This window comes from Phocoena sinus, chromosome 10, assembly GCF_008692025.1.
Source record: "Phocoena sinus isolate mPhoSin1 chromosome 10, mPhoSin1.pri, whole genome shotgun sequence".
Taxonomy (NCBI): Eukaryota; Metazoa; Chordata; class Mammalia; order Artiodactyla; family Phocoenidae; genus Phocoena; species Phocoena sinus.
In genome coordinates this window covers 45,979,664-46,001,362 of record NC_045772.1, presented here as the reverse complement: position 1 = coordinate 46,001,362, position 21,699 = coordinate 45,979,664, and the positions used below count along the sequence as shown (strand labels likewise).

General features: G+C 36.2%; 1 protein-coding gene across 2 annotated transcripts in view; it reads left to right on the top strand.

The window, feature by feature from the left end:
• The window catches only part of TBC1D15 (TBC1 domain family member 15), a 66,986-nt gene that overhangs the window by 38,860 nt on the left and 6,427 nt on the right, over nucleotides 1–21,699 (top strand). The window contains exons 6-15 of one of the 2 annotated variants that reach the window (XM_032644363.1): nucleotides 401–503; nucleotides 1,700–1,750; nucleotides 2,055–2,252; nucleotides 3,309–3,437; nucleotides 4,579–4,682; nucleotides 5,658–5,752; nucleotides 10,482–10,598; nucleotides 16,327–16,427; nucleotides 20,244–20,343; nucleotides 21,094–21,191. In XM_032644363.1, coding sequence (XP_032500254.1) covers nucleotides 401–503; nucleotides 1,700–1,750; nucleotides 2,055–2,252; nucleotides 3,309–3,437; nucleotides 4,579–4,682; nucleotides 5,658–5,752; nucleotides 10,482–10,598; nucleotides 16,327–16,427; nucleotides 20,244–20,343; nucleotides 21,094–21,191 — 1,096 coding nt within the window. The remainder of the gene's footprint in view (nucleotides 1–400; nucleotides 504–1,699; nucleotides 1,751–2,054; nucleotides 2,253–3,308; nucleotides 3,438–4,578; nucleotides 4,683–5,657; nucleotides 5,753–10,481; nucleotides 10,599–16,326; nucleotides 16,428–20,243; nucleotides 20,344–21,093; nucleotides 21,192–21,699) is intronic. The other variant, XM_032644364.1, reaches the window with a different exon arrangement.

Below are 21,699 nucleotides of genomic sequence, written 5' to 3'. Positions count from 1 at the left end.
CTCACCTAAGATAGTTACTAAGTACTTGCTAATATTGAATTAATGGGAAACACTTTTAGAACTGGACATTTAAGGTTTTTTGTTTTTTTTTTTTTGCGGTACGCGGGCCTCTCACTGTTGTGGCCTCTCCCGTTGCAGAGCACAGGCTCCGGACGTGTAGGCTCAGCGGCCGTAGCTCACGGGCCCAGCCGCTCCGCGGCATGTGGGATCTTCCCGGACCGGGGCACGAACCCGTGTTCCCTGCATTGGCAGGCGGACTCTCAACCACTAAGCCACCAGGGAAGCCCTAAGGTTTTTTGTTGTTGTTGTTACGGAAAAATAACTGTGCATTAGTAATTATTTAGGTAGTCATTGATGCGGAGTGCTACTGTTTTCTACAAATCCCTTCTTTTTATTACAGATCTCCGCAAGACAGAAGAACACTTCTTGTGAATTGTCAGAATAAGAGTCTTTCACAGTCTTTTGAAAATCTTCTTGATGAACCAGCATATGGTATAATACAAGTATGTTTCCTTAGTCTATCTTATATTAATCTGTTTGTCTGACCGCATTATTTTATATGCATCCTACCCCTCACTTTCTCAGAGATTATACAGAATGAGGCAAGTGTCTGCATGTGTAAACCTTATGGAACTATTCTCTGTAATTTTATAGAAAGAATAATATGTGTCATATTGTTTGTAAGACTCAGAAGCTTCCTTGGTTCTTAATTACTCTTACAGCAATTTTCCCCTTTATCATAATTGAAATTGGACATCAGATTTTTATTATCATAGCTTGCACTGATTAGGTGAAAAGTCACTGGGTAAGCCACTTCGAATTAATCAGTGATAAGCTTATGCAAAAATCTGGTTTGAGTTTTTATTTGATGTTTAAGTTGGTTCATTTGTGGTCAGTTTAGTCTAATTCCTCTTAAAGTATTTGAGTATATTCTTGCATTTGGCTAAAAATGTGCCCTTAACACAGGCAGAAATAAAGATAATTTATTTTTCACTCAGGTTGCTATGTAAACTAATGACATTTTTGTTTACTCATTCATTTATTCATTTATTCATTCAACAAATGTTTGAGTGCTTCTTTGTCCCACATGGTATCTCTTTTTGGTTCTGAAGATAAAGAGGGAACTTTTTAGGAGGGAGGACAAAAGAGCTAAATACTGATTAAAATAAAATGTGAGGGAACTGTTTTTCTTATTGTGAAAATAATCATTTTAAAGATAGACCTTTAAGAAGTAACTATTTTTGCTAAATATGAATAAGCAGGCAGTTTGGGATTTAGAAGTAACTCTAGCAGTAGAAAAACTTTTCTAGGACAGCACTGTCCAGAACAAATTACTCTTGTTGGCATGATTCACCAGTTATATAATTAGATTAAAATGTCAGCTAAGGGCTTCCCTGGTGGCGCAGTGGTTGAGAGTCCGCCTGCCGATGCGGGGGACACGGGTTCGTGCCCCGGTCAGGGAGGATCCCACATGCTGCTGAGTGGCTGGGCCCCTGAACCATGGCTGCTGAGCGTCCGGAGCCTGTGCTCCGCAATGGGAGAGGCCACAGCAATGAGAGGCCCGCATACCACAAAAAAAAAAAAAAAAAAAATGTCAGCTAATATTTAAATATTGTGAGCGTTTAAACTTAGCTATCAAATATTTTGTGTTAGACTAGTGTAGTACTGCCCACTTCAAGAAATATTTTTTTCTGTGAAGGCAGGACTGTTAGAGAGAAGAAAGCTGTTGTGGGCCGTCCATCAGTGGAAAGTAAGCACTGCAGATATTTCTGGTGTGTGCAGATTGAATGAAGCCTGCAAATCATGTGTTTACCTGCAATTCAATCAGTAGCATTAGCTTGCTATTTAATGTACTATTTTAACCAAATGAAAAAATTGGCTTAGAAAATTAAAATTTTTCTTCCCAGAAAAAAATAAAAATTTAAAATAATCTTAGAATGCTCTGTTTTAGTTCTGATTTCCCCTTTAAAAACCTTTGCCCTTTTGCCTGTCATGAGGTATTTTTATTCTTTATCTGAATTAATTTTGCCAATATTTTTCTTTCTACTGCATAGAAGATTAAAAAGGACCCTTATACAGCCACTATGGTAGGATTTTCCAAAGTCACAAACTACATTTTTGATAGTTTAAGAGGCAGCGATCCTTCTGCACATCAACGACCACCTTCAGAGATGGCAGATTTTCTTAGTGATGCTATTCCAGGTTTAAAGATAAATCAGCAAGAAGAACCAGGATTTGAAGTCATCACAAGAGTGAGTGGAGTTTATATTAATATAGCTCTTGTATTTTAGCAGGAGAAATGCTTTTTAAAGTGTACTGAATGTTACAGAAATAGAAACTCAATTTTGGTCATACCTGCCTCTTCTCACAATCCTTTATAACTTTTGCTCACTAATATATCTAACAACTAATGCTTGTCCTGCCACCAAATTCCTGGTTTCTTCTTCATCAACTACTACTTCTCTGTTCATCAGTGTTGGATCTCTTTCTTTGATTACCTTTCGATAATAATGAACAGGTTTTTGTTTCATTGAGTGTATAGCAGTGAGTAAATAGTAAGCCTTGCATGTTGCCCCTAGTTCTGTTCTTCCTAATTTTTGTTTTCTCAGACACTGCACAGGCAGCTAGTCAGGACACTACTCGTGGGCTTTTATTCTTATGTGAATCTTTTCTTTTTTAAGTAAGATGGATTTTAGCCTTGAATTATGGTAAATCTTTATATATGCTCAGCAAGACTTGAATTTGCTACAATTCTAGGCTGCACATAGTTAGAACATTATAAAATATCTAAATTGTAGTACTTAATTAAAGGGCTTATCTTGCAAATGGCATTTTAAAATTACCAACATCTATTAATTGAATGAAAACCTGTAGAAAAGGCCAAGTAGAGCTAATGGATCATGAATCAATTCTGAGAGCTACAAATTTTAGATTGGAAGAAAAGCTAATTTTAAATATGATTAATGGAATAATACTCTTTTTTAATAATATAGCATACCATTTAGTGTGAAGGGTCTGTTTTAGAATTTACGTGTTGAATGTTCTGTACTTACGTAATTGAAACCCAAAACAACAAATGTTTTTTTGTTTCTGAATTTATAACCCAGTTATCTGTGTGTTTAGTAGGAGGGTAAAATGTATGGAATGCTATTGCAGTTTATAAACTAAACATTGGAAACTAAGGGAAAATATTAGAAATGTTAGAACTTAATGTCTGAGTAATAGTATTTTAGTTTTAGTTTCTATATACCTTGATTTCATTTCACTTGTTAAAGGTGTACTCTTTATTGCTTATCTTTTTGTTTTAGATTGATTTGGGCGAACGACCTGTTGTTCAAAGGAGAGAGCCAGTATCATTGGAAGAATGGACTAAGAACATTGATTCTGAAGGAAGAATTTTAAATGTAGATAATATGAAGCAGATGATATTTAGAGGGGTAATTACTTTAGTATTTTAAACTGTTGGTGTTCAAGTTTTCGTTTTCTTTTGGGAGGTGGGAGAGATGAACTCCTTTTTGATGAGTGTTGCCTTAAAATCCGTGTAGGACAGAGTGAGGTGTTTGTGATGTCCCTGAGGGTTGGGTTGGAGGGATATACCATTAAGCCTATGGAAGGGTATTCTTTCTTACTTGAAGTTCTGTGGGTTATGTGAAGGAGGCGTTTGTGTTCCTCAGTGGTAGTTCCCTTATCTAGTAAGGACTGGGTTTAGAAAGACTAATCAGTTCCACTGTCTGCTATACAGTCTACTCTTCATTGTTTACGCTTTCTGGCAGCTGCTTACATCTTCAGAATCTGGAAGTCAAAAACAAGGTAGTTTTTACTGAATTGAGTTATTTTTATGTACAGGCATACCTTGGAGGTATTGTGGGTTCGGTTACAGACTACTGCAGTAAAGTGACTATTGCAAATAAGCGAGTCACTCACATTTTTTGATTTCCCAGTGCATATGAAAATTATGTTTGCACTATACTGTATTAAGTCGATTAAGTGTGCAATAGCTTCATGTCTAAGAAAACAGCGTATGTATTTTAATTAAAAAAATACAAAACAAAAAAAATAACAATAACATCAAAGATCACTGATCACAGATCACCATATCAAATACAATAGTAAAGAAAAAGTTTGGGGGCTTCCCTGGTGGTGCAGTGGTTGAGAGTCCGCCTGCCAATGCAGGAGACACTGGTTCGTGCCCCGGTCCGGGAGGATCCCACGTGCCGCGGAGCGGCTGGGCCCATGAGCCATGGCCGCTGGCCCGCGTACCACAAAAAAAAAAAAAAAAAGAAAAAGTTTGAAATATTGGGAGAATTACCAAACTGTGACGTGGAGACATGAAGTGAGCAAACGCTGTTATAAGAATGGCACTGGTAGACTTGTTTGGCACAGGGTTGTCACAAACCTTCAATTTAATAATACATGCAATACCTGAGAAGTGTAGTAGAGCAAAGTGCAATAAAATGACGTATGCCTATATAAAACTATCTCTTAAATAGTAGTTTTTCTGTTTCTGTGCAAGTTTTGTGAACTTAAAGTATTGCATTCATTTTTTACAAATGTGTTTAATATGCATGTTTTCTTCAGGGACTTAGTCATGTGTTGAGAAAACAAGCATGGAAATTTCTTCTGGGTTATTTTCCTTGGGACAGTACCAAAGAGGAAAGAACTCAATTACAAAAACAAAAAACGTAAGTAATGGTCTTTTGTGTGCTCATTAAAGAAATCCAAGTAACTCAACCATATAAAGTGGAATAGACTAGGGTAAGGGAACATATTTTTATTTTCATCTTTTTAATTTAAATATTGTGAGCACTGTAGTTAATTTCAAACCAGAAACACTTATTAAAGGGACTTCATTGCAGTTACATTAGTGAATATATAGAATGATGGTAAAAAAAATTCTAGTCCCCTTGTATAAACATTTTAAGCATACTAAGATATAGATTTTAAAATATATCTCATTTATCTTGATTCATTTTTACAATTTATTATGAAATTATAAAAATGGCTCATAATTGTATTTGCTATTTAGGTTAATTACCTTTAAATTATTTTCCTGGTGCTCTTATAACATAAACTGGCCTTTTTTTTTTTAGAGTTGTGTTTCTATTTTTAAGTAATTATCAGACTTGAAAAGAAACACAGACCAACTTCCCAGGTATACTTATTCCCAGTTTGTCAGTCTAACCTTTTATTTAAAGCTCACTTTCAATCATTATGTGTATATTCAAATTCAGACAGTCCTTTCTCTTTTCAACATGTTTGCCAGTCCTTCTAAGACATTTTCACATCAACAAGTTTCTGTAGTAAACTGGTTGGAAAATGGTACTGTTATGTCACATTAAAAAAAAAAAATCTCATAGGTTTGTAATTATTTGGAAACTTTAGTGGCAAAAGTATTTAATGACTGGAATAATTTTAGTTCTGATATTAAGGACTGAAGTAAATGTTTCTTTAAAATCATATCTAAATTATTCTAGTAGTTTAAATAAAGTTTATGACATGTATAAGGTTATTTTATTTTTCCTTTGATTGTAACTTTAAACATTTCACTATCATATTTATAAATTTACATCTCACTAGCACCATAAATGCTTTGATACATTAAATTTGTTTTTTAGGTGTTCAAATAACCTTTTTTGGTATAAAATTGTTTTCTATAGTGATGAATACTTCAGAATGAAACTACAGTGGAAATCTGTCAGCGAGGAACAGGAGAAGAGAAATTCGAGGTTAAGAGATTATAGAAGTCTTATTGGTAATTTTTTCTTAATTTTGAAAATGCATGAGAGGGTTGCATGGAAGTGTTGATAAGATTTAAGAAATGCAGGTATATACTACAGAGTTAGGGCCCAAATGAAAAATCAGAGGCTTGTGGCAAAGATTCTTACCACAGAAATACCTAGAACCTCCTAGGGCAGCCTTCAGAATGTGATTTGGGCACTCTTTCTAGCTGCAAAGCCTCTATCTGGCTCTCAAGCCCTCCAAGAAAGCTGACATTGTTGTGAACTTGGGCCAGATAATAAAGGTTATAAAACTTTCTCTCAGAGAGGAGGAGATCAAGATAGTGGAGTAGAGGATGCAGAGCTCACCTTCCCCCGTAAACACATCAAAAATCATCTACATGTGGAACAATTCTCACTGAAAACTAACTGGAGACTGGCAGGAAGACTCCTGTACAGTAAGAAAGATAACACACGATATTGAGTGGGAAGGAAAGAGAAGTGATGAAGTTGGGACCTGTGTCCTTGGGAGGAGACTCAGAGGAAAAGGGAGATTACATGGGTGGAGAGCCTCCTTGGGGAATGAGTGGTCTGAGCCACATATTGGACACCCCAGTCCTGGGGTCCAGCAGAGGGAAGACAAGCCCTCTTGGCTGGTTGGAGGGCTGTGAGACTAACAGGAGGGCTGTGGGAAGCCTGGACTCCGCTCTTGAGGAATGTGCACGTGCTTTCTTGCTCCTGAGGCAAGGTGGAGGGGGTGGACTGAAGACTGTACAAGTGACTGGTTGGTTTTCTGTGACCGCCCCAGTGCACACCCTGGCTTGAGCTAAGCAAACACCCCAGCCCCACTTGGAAGATCGGCTGTGAGACACAGAAGCAGCTCAGACCTGAAGCAGCATATGAGCAGGGTGGGCCAGCCATTACTGGCACTTACACAGGCAGAACATCAGAAGCAGTGTGAATGTCTGACCCTTGCTGGACCACTGTAGCCCATGCCCCTACACACTCGGAATGCCCACACCAGCCCTTCCTGTTCCAGCACTGTCCCCAGTGGAGGAGATACATGGGGGTGCACACTCCGAGGGGAGGAAGCGAGCTTGGACTTGGCCCTGGCCCTAAAAGGGAGGTGACAGCCACCAAGCAGAGGGGAAGCCCCAGGTCACACCTGGCTCTGGCCCTAGGCCCTTCATCTCCAACCACACCTCCTACCAAGGTGATAGCTACCAGCATGCTCTCAGGAAAGATGTGACCCGTGTTCAAGTCAAATCCAGCTCTCCCTCCAAAGCCACTGGGCACACGCTAACTGTATAGGGGTTCTCCCACATAATGACACCCTTAAATGATTTCTCTATGAAACTAGGTGAAAGTTAAGCAAAATGAGAAAACACAGGAATTTGTCTCAGTCGAAAGAGTAAGAGAAAACCCCTGAAAATAGTCATGAAATAGAAATAAACAATTTACCAGATAAAGAATTCAAAGTATTAGCAATAAGAATGCTAACTGAAGTAAGGAAAGTAATAGATGAACATAGTGAGAATTTTAACACAGAGCTAGAAAATATAAAAAAAGAATCAGAACTGAAGAATACAGTGACTGAAATGAAAAACACCCTAGAAGGAATTAATAGCAGACTGGCTGATATAGAAGAACACATAAGTGGTCTGGAAGATAGGATAATGGAAATCATCCAATCAGAATAGCAAAAAGAAAAACAAATTTAAAAAATGAGAACAATTTAAGGGACCACTGGGACAACATGAAGTATACCAACATTTGCATTATGGGGGTCCCAGAAGGAGGAGAGAGCAAGAAGAGGTTGAAAATATATGACATTTTCCCACAAAACTAGAACAAATAATGCTAAAATTAATGTGGAACTACAGAAGACCCCAAAATGCCAAAGCAATCTTGAGAAAAAAGAATAAAGCTGGAGGTATTATGCTCTCTGACTTCGGACTATACTACAAAGCTACAGTTATTGAAACAGCATGGTACTGGCATAGAAACAGACACATAGATCAGTGGAACAGTATAGAGAGCCCAGAAACAAACCCATGCACTTACGGTCAGTTAATCTACAACAAAGGAGGCAAGAATATACAATGGAGAAAAGACAGTCTCTTCAGTAAATGGTGCTGGGAAAACTGGAGAGCTACGTATAAAACAATGAGATTAGAACATTTCCTCATAGCATATACAAAAATAAACTCAAAATGGATTAAATACCTAAATGTAAGGTGTGAAATCATAAAAATTCCTAGAAGAGAACATAAGCAGAGTACTCTTTGACATAAACTGTAGCAATATTTTTTTGAATCTGTCTCCTAAGGCAAAGGAAACTAAAGCAAAAGTAAACAAGTGGGACCTAATTAAACTTGAAAGCTTTTGCACAGCAAAGGAAACCATTGACAAAATGAAAAGACAACCTACTGAATGGGAGAAAATATTTGTAAATGATGGGATTGATAATTGGTTAATATCCAAAATATATAAACAGCTCAAAAAAACCAGGCAACCAATTAAAAAATGGGCAGAAGACCTGAGTAGACATTTTTCCAAAGAAGACATACAGATGGCCAACAGGCACGTGAAAAGATGCTCAGCATTGCTAACCATTAGAGAAATGCAAATCAAAGCCACAGTGTGATACTACCTCATACCTGACAGAAAGGCTATCATCAAAAAGACCACAACTAACAAATGTTGGTGAGGATGTGGAGAAAAGGGAACCCTTGTACACTGTTGGTGGGAATGTAAATTGGTGGAGCCACTATGGAAAAGAGTATGGAGGTCCCTCAAAAAACTGAAAATAGAACTACCGTACAGGCTCTAGGCACACGGGCTTCAGTAGTTGTGGCTCCCTGGTTCTAGAGCGCAGGCTCAGTAGTTGTGGCGAACAGGCTTTAGTTGCTCCATGGCATGTGGGATCTTCCTGGACCAGGGATTGAACCCATGTCCCCTGCATTGGCAGGCGGATTCTTAACCACTGCACCACCAGGGAAGTCCCTTGATATCGTTGATACCTTTTTGTTTTCTGCCTGGCATGTCAGTACTAAATAACTATACAAGAGGAAAGAGAGACAGATAGTTCATGAGGGCACAAATAACATTTTACTGTGTTTAAAACACCTATTAAGGCAGATATTCTATATTGGCATTATGACTATGTAAATTGTGCTTGAGTTAATAAAAATAACTTATGTACCTCTATCAACTATGATATGAGAATGAAACATTTTGGTGTTTTTAAATAAAATTTGACATTTATAGCATGATTTTTTGGTATTGCTTTTCCTTGTTTGAAAAATGTATTCACAGTTCTATAGATATGTGCTATATTTATATTTATTAAGCTATTTTAAGATAGCTCAACAAAAAGCTAGAATATTGTTCTGCTGATTTTTAAAATGCCCTTATAGAATCTAAACTCATGTCATGAGTTTAGATTGCTTTGTTGTAAAATACCTCCTCATCTCTTCACAACAATTATTGAGAATGTTTTCAGATTATTAAATTTAATGGGGGGAGAGGACAGTTATAACTTTTAAACAAAATTGATTATAGAGTAAATTAATCACTTTAAATTTCTTTAAATTATTTTTTCATAATTTACTGAGGGATTGAAGTTTGGGGAATGCCTTTTTAGTTGTTTCACAACAAGATGCATCTAGCAGGTATCAGTGTTTGTTAATTGAATTGTCAGTACAACTTGAGATACACTCCTGGTGATGTTTCTAAAACCGTTTTTAATGTCTTAAAATCATTTCCAGAAAAATGTGGATTTTCTTTTTTTTTCAAAATTAAAATAGATTGCTTATTTTATATGTAAACTATTTATTTATTTTATGTGTAAACTGAATAATGTATATATGAGAATAAAGAAGTAATTTGTCCTGAAGATGGTTATGGAACATGACAAAGAAGTTGACAGTACTCATAATGAATGAAGCAATTATGAATGAAACAAATCTGTTTGATTACACTTGATTGCATAGTAACTTTTTTCATTACTGTTTTCAAATAATACTGCCTATCACGTGTATTCATGACTGGCATTTTTTTTTTTTTTTTTTTTGCATTTTTATATATATATAAATTTATTTTATTTGTTTGTTTTTGGCTGCTTTGGGTCTTCGTTGCTGTACGGGCTTTCTCTAGTTGCAGTGAGCGGGGGCTACTCTTTGTTTCAGTGCACGGGCTTCTCATTGTGGTGGCTTCTCTTGTTGCAGAGCACAGGCTCTAGACGCTCAGGCTTCAGTAGTTGTGGCTCACGGGCTCTAGGGTGCAGGCTCAATAGTTGTGGCGCACGGGCTTAGTTGCTCCGTGGCATGTGGGATCTTCCTGGACCAGGGCTCAAACCCATGTCTCCTGCACTGGCAGGTAGATTCTTAACCACAGGGTCACCAGGGAAGCCCATGACTGGCATTTTTATTGCTAACTAATGTGAACTATTACTTGGTGTTGGTTTTAATTAATTGAATGTATTTCCTGCTATTCAATTAAAAGATTTCTATGTTTAGATAAAAATTGAAAAATATTTAAAAATATACCCAAGAGGAGGTTGACTGACTTCGGAAAAAAAATTCCAAAATGTTACTTTATTGCATATCTGAAATGGAATTTGATGAATTTTTTTCATTTTAAAAGCTTGGCAAGAGAGTAAGATTAATAACAAGAAGAATAACTCTGTACTTGTAAGATGTGAGCTTTGTAAAAATCTGTTATTCTAAAGGTTTTCAAATATGTGATGATTTTCTTCCTCAGAAAAAGATGTTAACAGAACAGATCGAACAAACAAGTTTTATGAAGGCCAAGATAATCCAGGGTTGATTTTGCTTCATGACATTTTGATGACCTACTGTATGTATGATTTTGATTTAGGTAAGTTCTCCTCTAACATCCTAATTTAAATATATTATGTATGTTTATTTTAGAATTTAAATTTATTAACCTGTTAGGAACATGTAAATAGTTCCGTGGCCTAGTTTTTATAGGGGTGTTCCACAGGGGACTGGAAACTTAAAAGGCTTTGGTTCCCAAATTGTGCACCAAGGAGCACTGGGTTGCTCATGCAAACTCATGGGGACAATGTGGGATATTTTAAATATTTGAGGGAAATATAGTGACATCTGTAGGACACTGCTCTAACTACTAACTGGAGTAGTTCAGGGTTTCATCATTAGATCACCAGACTCCTTCTGATGAAGTTATATCTTTACAAAGCAGAGTTTTTGGCCTTGCCATGATAAGCAAGTACTGTGTGAAAATAGATGAGGATGGTGGCATCCAATTGGATTCCAAGGTTTGAGTAGTGTAGTGCCCAACAGGTGCTAAGTTAAATAGGATATAAATATTAATTAAGTTGTTTGGATCTGTTTAATACATGGAAATTGTTAGTAATATTTTTGAGCGTAGGGGTGCCTTGGAAAACAATTCCTGAGGCACTAAGGGTACTGTGAATTGAGAAAGTTTGGGAACCTTTTTTTGATAGGCTTATCCCTTGTGAAGAAAAATGCTGATTTGATATTATAGACAAATGGTGCATATAATTATCTAGGGCGTGTGGAGCTTTACTCTCTTTTCTTGGTTAGTCTGTTTTCTACCAAGAATGGGTTGGAAAGACTGGGGTTGGTGGTGGGAGTTGGGGGGATTGCATGGGGAAGCGATGCTAAGGGATAGAAAGCCTAAGGAACCAATATTTTAAGGGACAAGAGAACTTGATCCAAAAGAATTCCTTTTGGATTCTTATATGTAAGTTAGGGGAAGATGTAAATAAACTCTGTTGTGGATCTTGAGGCATCAGCCTCTGGTGACAGTAGTTGAATATCACAGATTTCTCTTTAAAATGTGAAATGTAGCCAGTCCTGTCTATCACACCTATAGTGAGCCTCAAATTGGATTGTTGAAAATATTAGTAGATTGCTTCTTAGGTTTACAGAATGCTGTTATTACTTAATTTTGATTTCAATTTTGATTCTATTAGAAGCCTTTTGAAGAAGTGGGGAAATAATCCCCACTTTATAAGTAAAGTTATATTGATTTAGACTGTGACTCAGGGTTGTACAAGTAGTAAATATTGGACTGGGGGTAGAGACCCAGGTCTTTATTGCAGCCTGGCATTCTTACCTCTACACATTCAGCACCCTGACCCACTGCCATTTTAGTTTCTGTTAACCACTGTGGGGAATAGGGCTGTCGTCCTAGGGAATGAGAGGCATTGCCCTGTACTCTAAGTTGGTAATTTTGAGATAGGAATTAATGCATATTCTCAGAAGGAGTTCCTGAATGCTCAGTTTTTTCAGGAACTGGGTCCCAGACCAGCTATTTGGATAAATTGCTGTTCCCGTTTGTCTATATTAACCCCACATTCTTTCCAGTCAAATACTTTAAATTATTTGAAACATACCCAGGCATTTTATTAAGAACTCTGGCCTTGGGAGAAGCCAGGGTAGTTTTCATAAAGCACTGGACCAAATTTCTTGCTTTTTACTCATAGCAAAGTAATCCGGGATATAAATTTACTCTTATAGTTGATTCTTTCCTATTGAGTTGTTTGGCTTCTTAGCCCATAGATGAGATGTAGGTGTATTTGTGTTAAATATAGTTTCATTAATAGTGAGGAAGAAGATAAAAATTAACAAAAGCAGACAGAAGAACTCAAGGAAGAGTAATTTTTAGTTAGTGCAGACACTATATCTAAGTTGTTTCTATGGGAGGTATCTTTTTTTTTTTTTTTACAGTGTATGTTCATAATCTGATCCTGAATAAGCAGTAAAAGGTTAAATTATACTCAAAATACTGTATGTAAGAAGGCAGGAGAGTGTCTAATTAAAAAAAATGATTTCCACCTCTTAAGATTTAAAAAAATAAAATTGATCCTCTAATAACCGAATAAGCTTCAGTTAACCTGGAATGTTCACCTGTATATAGATGAAATTTTTCTTTTCTCTTTAAGAATGTGTACACTAGGATGGTAAGGAGTTCATTTCTCACACCTCCACACTGAAACAACTTTGCTATGAAAATAATTTGGGGGAACTACTTCAGAAATTGTAGTAGTGCTGATTAAGATGTACATCAGTCAGCACTAGTGCAGAATTTGAGCATCACTGAATGCTAATTTAAACAGCTTTAATCTTTTTAATTAAAAGGAATTTGTACATTAATTCCACACCCACAACTCATGACATACCCCAAAGAACATCATGTATAAAATAAAATAGATTAAAAGCAACAAGAATATGAAGATTAATTTGACTGCTTGCTTTAACTAAAACTTTATGGTAGTGATCCCGTATGAAAGCTGAAGACTTAAAGGATTAAATTAGCTTCTTAGAAATTTTTATTCATTATAACTTTATAATAAAGCACTTTTCCCCCCCCAGAGGAAAGGTGCTTTGTAAACCTTTCGAACAGCATGCTTTGAAATATTTCTGTTACAGGCTATATGTGGTCAGACCCAGGAAAGTGGTATTCTTTTCCACTTTGTGAAATTCACATAAATTTCCTTCATGCTTTAATTGGTTTAGCTTTTATATTTGTCATTGCTTTCACTGTGTCATTGCCATGTAGGAAAGTTCTGATGATAACAGTCTAGTCTTCCTTCTAACCTACTTGTTCTTTCTTAAAAGTGTTGTATTAGGGAAAGAAGTAAAGAAAAAAAAGATTTCTTATAAGATACTGGCTCATGTGATTATGGAGACTGAAAAGTCCCACAGTCTGCCATCTATAAGGTGGAGACTCAAGAAAGCTGGTGGTGTAGTTTAAAGACCTGAGAGCAGGAGAGCCAGTGGTGTAGATGCTAGTCCTGAGTCTGAAGGCATGAGAGCCAGGAGCACTGAGGGCAAAGCACTATCTCAGCTCAACCAGCCAAGCAGAGAGCAAATTCAGTCTTCCTCCATCTTTTTATTCTATTCAGGTCCTCGGTGGATTGGGTGATGCCTCCTCACATTGCTGAGGGCCATCTGCTCTAATCAGTTCACCAATTCAAATGCTAATCTCTTCTAGAAACACGTTCACAGATACTCCCAGAAATAATGATTAACCAGACATCTGGGCATCCTGTGGCCCACTCAAGTTGACACACAGAATTAATCATGTCGTATGTATTATTTTAAAAAAAGCATCTGTAATAAATTTGTATAAATGCTTACATTTAGATATCATGTCGTATGCCATTTTTTCTAGCACTTTTCTCTAAATGTCTTGGTAACTCCATTGTTTGGTACTGTAATAATTGGATACCTGCCATGGGAACCTAAGTTTTTTTGTGTGTGTGCTAACGTGTGTAGAGACATACTTTTCCGCAGGGTGTAGTGTAGACATAGTGAGGTTGGGAGGGATTAGGCGTAGCAGTAGATGGTATTGTAACTGAAAGTGGGGTCCGGCTGCTCGTTGCTCAAAAGCCAATAAAGAGGCCAGGTTGGCGGAAAGGAAAGTTTGTTTTGTTTTGGATACTGTCAGTGTGGGGGTCGGGGGGTGGTAAGGGCAGATGTCTGTCCAGAGGCCGACTCCCACCACTGACAGTCAGTGGGCAAGAGCTGTTATAGACGGAGGGAGGGGGCTACGTGCAGAAACAGCACAGTCAGCTCTGACAGTCATCTTGAAATTGGTCATTGGTGGTCTGATCAGCATCATCTTGATTGTTTTAGGTACAGTTAATCTTCAGTTCTAGGGTCGGTTTGTTTTAGGTACAGTTAATCTTCAGTTCTAGGGTCGGTTTGTTTCCATTTCTTTGAGGCCAGTTCTCAGAATTGTGGCAGCTCATGGCTGCAGCCTGGTCATCATGTAGTTAACTTCTTCCACCTGCTGGGGGTTTCAGTTTCTTTAAGACAGCTCACAGGATATGGCTCAGAATGTTATCTACAGCTCTTAAAAAGGAACTAAAGATCCTTGACTGTGCTTAATGACTGAACTATTATTATTTGGTCTCCTTTGTTTTCCTTTGTTTCAGCATTTTCTCACTTCTCTGATTAAACTTATTCTTTGGCTAAAGTTTTTCCACAGACAAAAGGCAGGTTGAGGATGTGGGGGGCAAGGACCGTAGGGTCCTGCTCCATTTCAACAGGGTAGAGGCTAAGAGCAGATAGAACTAAACTTTTATGTGTAAGGAGATCCTGAAGTGAACTGTCTCTTTCTGTTATACTTTTAATCTGAGTTTTCTCAAGAGACTTTGGCTTACATGCTTCCTGGGGTCATTTTTAAAGTTGTCTTCCAGAATAGGAAGAGTGATGTAAAATTATGTATAACTGCAAGCAGAAGTATCCCCTCCCTTTTAAAAATGTATACTGTTTTAAATGGCTTCATTGCACACAGATATTGGTGAACGATAAGAATGTAAGTGTTGGTTCTGCGAATGAAAGACTGTATGTTTTCCACAGACTTCCCAAGCTATCACTGGGGAAAAAAATCTCTATGTAACATTAATGAATGTACAAAAGTTACCAAAGTTGAATGATATGTATGTGAAAAGGCTTAGTAAGAGCTCTTGTCCCTTTGTGGATTCAAGAATCTGTATCTTAAGTCTGAAATCTAATTGTAAAACAATTAAGAAAATTGAGGATTTTATAAGATGGAACTAAAAAATAAGACGTTTGACATGGTCAGGTGAAAAGCAAAACTAAGATTTTTTGTTTGTTTTTTAAGTGAGGGGCCTGATTCTTTAACTTTCCAATTTTTCTTTTAATCTAGCGCTGCAAATTAGTGTCATGATGAGAAATTATAAGAGCACAAGAGAAGGGTGGTTCAGATGGTAGCTTTAGGTACAAAATATTGATTGGATTAAATAAGCCCAATTTGCTAGCATTGGTTGGGTCTAGAGTAACAGCAAAAGGAAAAAAGAAAGAGAACATAAATACAACCACTTAAAAGAGGTGATTTTGTTGTGATTCCTTTTGGGTAGCTTACCAGTGTCTGGTTGATAAAGCAGTTGGACCCTTTTTAGTTCTTATTTTACTGGGCTTATTCATCGTAGTTTGGTGGTGGTTGACTACTCTGGCCTTGCAGCTTTCTTCCCTTTGACTTTTCTTTTTTTTAAATATTTATTAAATTTGATATTCCTCTGGGTTTCCCTTCACCCCTCTTCTTTATCATAATGCTTTTGCATATTATTTTTTAATAATATTACCCTCTCTTGATAATGATATCTACACTAAGACACATTCTAGCAGTTATGTATCTGTTGACGTCTCAGTACAAAACAACTCACCTTTCTCACCTGATTGCTAGATTTCCTCCTCATTGTTTACAAACATCAGTATCGACCAGTTTCTTTTTTTTTTTTTTTTTTTTTTTGCGGTACACGGGCCTCTCACTGTTGTGGCCTCTCCCGTTGCGGAGCACAGGCTCCGGACGCACAGGCTCAGCGGCCATGGCTCACGGGCCCAGCCGCTCCGCAGCATGTGGGATCTTTCCGGACCGGGACAGGAACCCGCATCCCCTGCATCGGCAGGCGGACTCCCAACCACTGCGCCACCAGGGAAGCCCTCGACCAGTTTCTGAAACCAAGAAAAACGATGCAGTTTTAAGTGAAATGGTGGTGGTATGCACAGATGGATACATAAAGCTTAGGTTTTTAGAGATATGATTAGTTTTTTCTGTTCTTCTTTAGGATATGTGCAAGGAATGAGTGACTTACTTTCCCCTCTTTTATATGTGATGGAAAATGAAGTAGATGCCTTTTGGTGCTTTGCCTCCTACATGGACCAAATGGTAAGGTTCCATTCCAAACTAATTCTGAAAATTTTAGTTGCATAATAATCTTATAAGATTGATGTTTATATTTAGCCAATTATGGTAGAACTTAAAAAAACTGCTCTATGTTGTTTGTTTCTTTTTTAAATAGCCTTTTCAAGAGGCTTGGAAATACTGGTATTGTTTTTAATACAAAAAGTAGATAGTAAGTGCCTATAGAACAGGAATTATCAGGATTTAATATTGGTAAATGCTTATGATCTGCAGAAGAACCATGAGTCATTATAGAATATTGATGAAATAGATGATTTCAGTTCTTGTGAAGTAGTTGAACTTTCATATCATCTGTTTCAGAGATAAAGCTTAGTCATGCCAAGTAATATCCTTACCTTTTGTGAACATTTTGTATTTTGTCATTATAGTGGCTGATTTTTCTCCAGATGTGTTTGAACTATTTGTAACGTTGACAGCTTCTTAGTTTTTTCCTAAGCATACGATTATTAGAGTTGAACTGTGTCTATATATACATATTATTATAAGGAACATTTTATCTATTATCATTGATATATCTTGAAGACAGAGTTCTAGGACAATAGTACAGTATTAACAGGAAAATAGAACAGTCTTCTCAAGTAATCTATTAGAAAGGGGGAAAAAAAAGCAAAGGGGCTAAGAGCATATAAAAGCATATGAAATCCAAAGACCTGACTACATAGGTCACTGTACTGTTTCAAAATAAAATAAATACACTTGTTGCTGGGCCTTGATGGTTGGATATTGAAATGGCTTGCTTGCAAGGGAATAAAGATTTGAATATGTAGTCATATAAAATGTTTCCCTGTAGTGGAGAGTCTGGGATACAGATGTGAAATTTTTTGATTAGTTCTATTTTTTGATTACTTCTATTCTTCCTCTCTTGCTTGCCTGTTTTTTGTTTCCCCTTCTAATTTGTTCCAATTTTATCTGTTTCCTCAAGTCTCTTATCCATGGTTCCAACTCATCCTCACTTCTCCTAGTTCTTTTCCATACTTGATAAGATACCATGAATTAATGTTTTTGGATTATTTGGAAAGATTATTAATTGCAGTAATATGGTAATATCATAGTTTGTATTCCTTACCTTTTGATTGATTGATTTTACCTGCCTTCTTAGTTCCAATTACTCCCAGGTGCTCTAGAAACCTGAGGAATTTGTTATAAAGGTCTGTACAACTGATAACTAATTGTGTAGAAACTGTTGTCTGCTTTCCTTGTGTTTTTGTTGTTTATCCTCTTTTCACTAGAGCTAGTATGCACCTTGATAAAGGGGTCATGTCTTTGTTTAACTAGTTCTCTGATATGCTTCCAGAATTTTCCTAATGCCTGACATGAGGTTTTTGTTCAACAGATTTTTGTAGAATAAACACATGAATATTTCCCCAGTGCTTAGTTTAGACCTCTACTTACAGTAGGTATTCCAAGAATTAGCACAAACACACGGCATTTAGTGTTTTATAGTAATAGTTTTCATAAAACTGAGCTACTATTGGCATGTTCAAATATATTGGCTTGTGGTGCCAAATACATATGTACATGCATATGTGTGCATGTATTTAGGTGTCAGATGTAAAGACTACTTTCTGAACATCTGCAGTGTACCACTTCACAGTCTATTTGTCATTTTTGTGTATGAAGGTTCAAGTTCTTTGTTCTGTCTCTTTCACAGTAAATGTTCTCTGTTTGCCTTTTCCATTGAGAATGATCTGGGGATTTTTCTAGTCTTTATTCTAAAAAGATCTCTTAATATATTGTCTGCTAACATCTTTTGCTTCATAATATTTGAATGAAAGGGCAATAAGTTACAATCAAAATAATCCGCACAATTATTTTTCATTGCATTGCTGTTGTTTTGGTGTCCTTGAATCTGTGCTGCTGTTTGACTCCTTTTTGTTTTATGGATTTATTTAACATAAGTTTTAACTACTTTAGTGAAGCTGAATTCAGTGTCTGTAGATTTACTTTTGTTGATATTTACTCACATCTAATGTAGGCCTAGGCATAGACTTTGTTTTCGAAATATAGAAATATTTGCAGAATGATCTGACGAACTTTCTTATAGCCACCATTCATTTTGCCATATAGTTTTGTCCCACCCTTCCTTCTCACCCCCATCCATATATATACACACACACACCTGTATACATGTACATATACATATATGTATGCATGCATGCATGTGTGCATTCCTATGTATATGTATGCACACACATATTTATTTACAGTTACACTTGATGCCCTTTGTATATCCACTGTTGACCTCATTGCCCTTTCTCCAGGAGTAGCTACTTTTCTGAAGTCGGCTTCTGTCATTTTGGGAGTGCTGCTTTTTATAGCAGAGTGGGTAGCAGTGGCTATGCCATGTTGGTACTTCCAAACCAATTTTAGCCTTTGGTCATGTCACAACAAAAATTATGCTGTTAATTAAAGAGTTAATTCTGCCTTTCCCTTATAGTTCCATGTGGGAAATGTGAAGAAACTATATCTCAAAGGCTTGCGTTAGTCTGTTAAACTATTTCGTTCACTAATTAAACTATTTAAATCACTGAAGAGAAGCCATTTTATTGAGAATCAGTAGCCCTTAATTTTCAAATTTTTTTTTACCAGGAATGAATGGTTTCTAATCAGATGGATACTTCTAATAAAGCACTATTATTGTCTCAGGAACGAAAAAAGAAGTGTGAAGGAGGGGATGTTGTTCTTAGGCTTTTCACAAAGGTTAGGGCAGTAGTTCACCATAAAGGGGTTAGAACACTAGGGTTAAAGGGATCAGAATCATCTAAGAAGCCTTTATTTTGGTGCACTCCCCATCCCCAAATCTTGACTGAAGTGTTGGTAGGGAATCTGTTAAACTTCAAAGATTATTTAAAACATGTGTAACCACAGTAGTTCTCAAACTTTATGATCTCAGGACCCCTTCACACTCTTAAATATTATTGAGGATTCCAAGAGCTTTTGTTTATGTGGGTTATATCTATTGATGTTTGTCATATGAAAAATTAATGCTAGGAAATTTATAAATATTTATTTATTCATTCATCTAAAAATGACAGTAAACTGCTACATCTTGGTATACATACATTTTTTTTAATGAAAAATAACTTTTCCAAAACAGTTTACTGAGAAGAGGGATTATTTTCCATTTTTCATTTTCTTTAACGTTTAGTTTAGTAGTTTAGTTTAATAGAACACAGCTGACTTGCATATCCGCTCCTGTATGCAGTCTGTTGCAATATCACACATCATATAGCCTTTACACTTACGGGGGAATTTAAAGTGCAAAATGCATAGATTGTGTTAGTGTTGTTATGAAATGGTTTTGACTTCATAGATTCCCTAATGTCATCAAATCTAAGAAATAATTAGCTAATTCTTTAACATGATATGTTAAAGCTAAAATTAATTTTATTTCATATGTTAAATTGAAGAAATATTTAACAGTGAAGTGATTTGATAAAAGTCTATTTTCCAATGTGTGTTCCATTCACCAAGTCTCTTATTTGACATAAGAAATAAGTATTGATATATCAGTCAGTCTACCCCTGCTGTCTCTGCATTATTCTTTATCTAAAAAAAAAATGAATAGAGGGAAAAAATAATTCTTAGTTTGAGACCAAAGATTCTCTTTCCTCCTTTTTGATGTTGCTTTAGCATTTTAATTAGTTGTGATTTTAAAATATAACTAGTGTGGTATAAATCCAGCATTTGTCATTATATTCATGGCATAGTTATTGGTGATTATGTACTGTAAAATATTTATTAAATATAACTTATGTGATAACATTTATTTTTTTAAAGCATCAAAATTTTGAAGAACAAATGCAAGGCATGAAGACCCAGCTAATTCAGCTAAGTACCTTACTTCGATTGTTGGACAGTGGATTTTGCAGTTACTTAGGTAAGTTTAATGAAACAAAACTATACCCAGCAAATTGTAAGGTAATACTAACAGAGAAAAAATGTAAAGAGCTCTTTTAAAGATGTATATACTCTACCAGTGTTGCCTGGGTTCCTCTGAGGAATAAAAGTGTGGGACCAAACAGTCCTTGTATAATTTTGCCTTAAAACAGTTTATTTATAAAGTGAATTATAGTTGTCCCTCATTATTTGTGGGGGATTGGTTCCAGGACCCACCCGCCACCCCTATACCAAAACCTGAGGATACTCAAGTCCCTTACATAAAATGGTGCAGTATTTGCATATAACTTATGCACATCCTCCTGTAGACTTTAGATCATCTCTAGATTATTTATTGTACCTAACACAATATAACTGCTGTGTGAATAGTTGTAAATACAATGTAAAGACTATGTAAATAGTTGCTAGGCAAGGCAAATTCAAGTTTTGCTTTTTGGAACTTTCTGGAAATTTTTTTTTTTCCAAAAATTTTCCATTCATGATTGGTTGAATCCACGGATGCAGAACCTGCAGATATGGAGGGTCAACTGTATTTGTTGTTATTTGGTGGTTTTCTTTTAAAGAAGTTAGCCTGCAAATTTAAACTGTTTCCTTGAATTAGTAGAAGGCAATTAAATTTATAGGACTTTTAATAGCCTAAGATGAATAGAAAAACTTGAGTTTGAAATAGGTCACTGTATTCTGAGATAATTAGCATGAGTAAGCCATATATATATTTTTTTCTGTGTAGAATCCCAGGACTCTGGATACCTTTATTTTTGCTTCAGATGGCTTTTAATCAGATTTAAAAGGGAATTTAGTTTTCTAGATATTCTTCGATTATGGGAGGTAAGTTCTTAAATTATTGTAAAAATTAATATTTTTTATGGAAACATTTTGTATCTGTAGAGTGTAAATGGATTATAATATCTTGACTGAAATTTCTAAAGCAGTTACGTTCTGAAAATTCTAATGATTTGTGATCTCTCCTTAAAAAAAAAAAAATTAACCATCTTGAAATGAATGTGTGGTCTTTGGAGCTTTTTTCTGTAAATCAAATCCTTGTGCGATTGGGTCCAGTGAGTTTCCCAGAACTAGTTCTCTGGACCACTTGTGCCTGTGTTCTTTCCTTGGAAGGCTTGACTTTATGTGAGGCCCTGCCACATTTGGGTGTAGATTTGAATAGAGTTAAGGAAGTTTTGGCAGGCCAGTCAATTGAGATAGTACTTTATTTGTAGTCTGAAATATTGGGAGGGAACTGACTTGTGTTTTGCTTTTTTAAAGAACTTTAAGTTACATCAGAATACTAAGAATAATATAACAAATATCCCACTATCCACATTTAACATATGTAAAT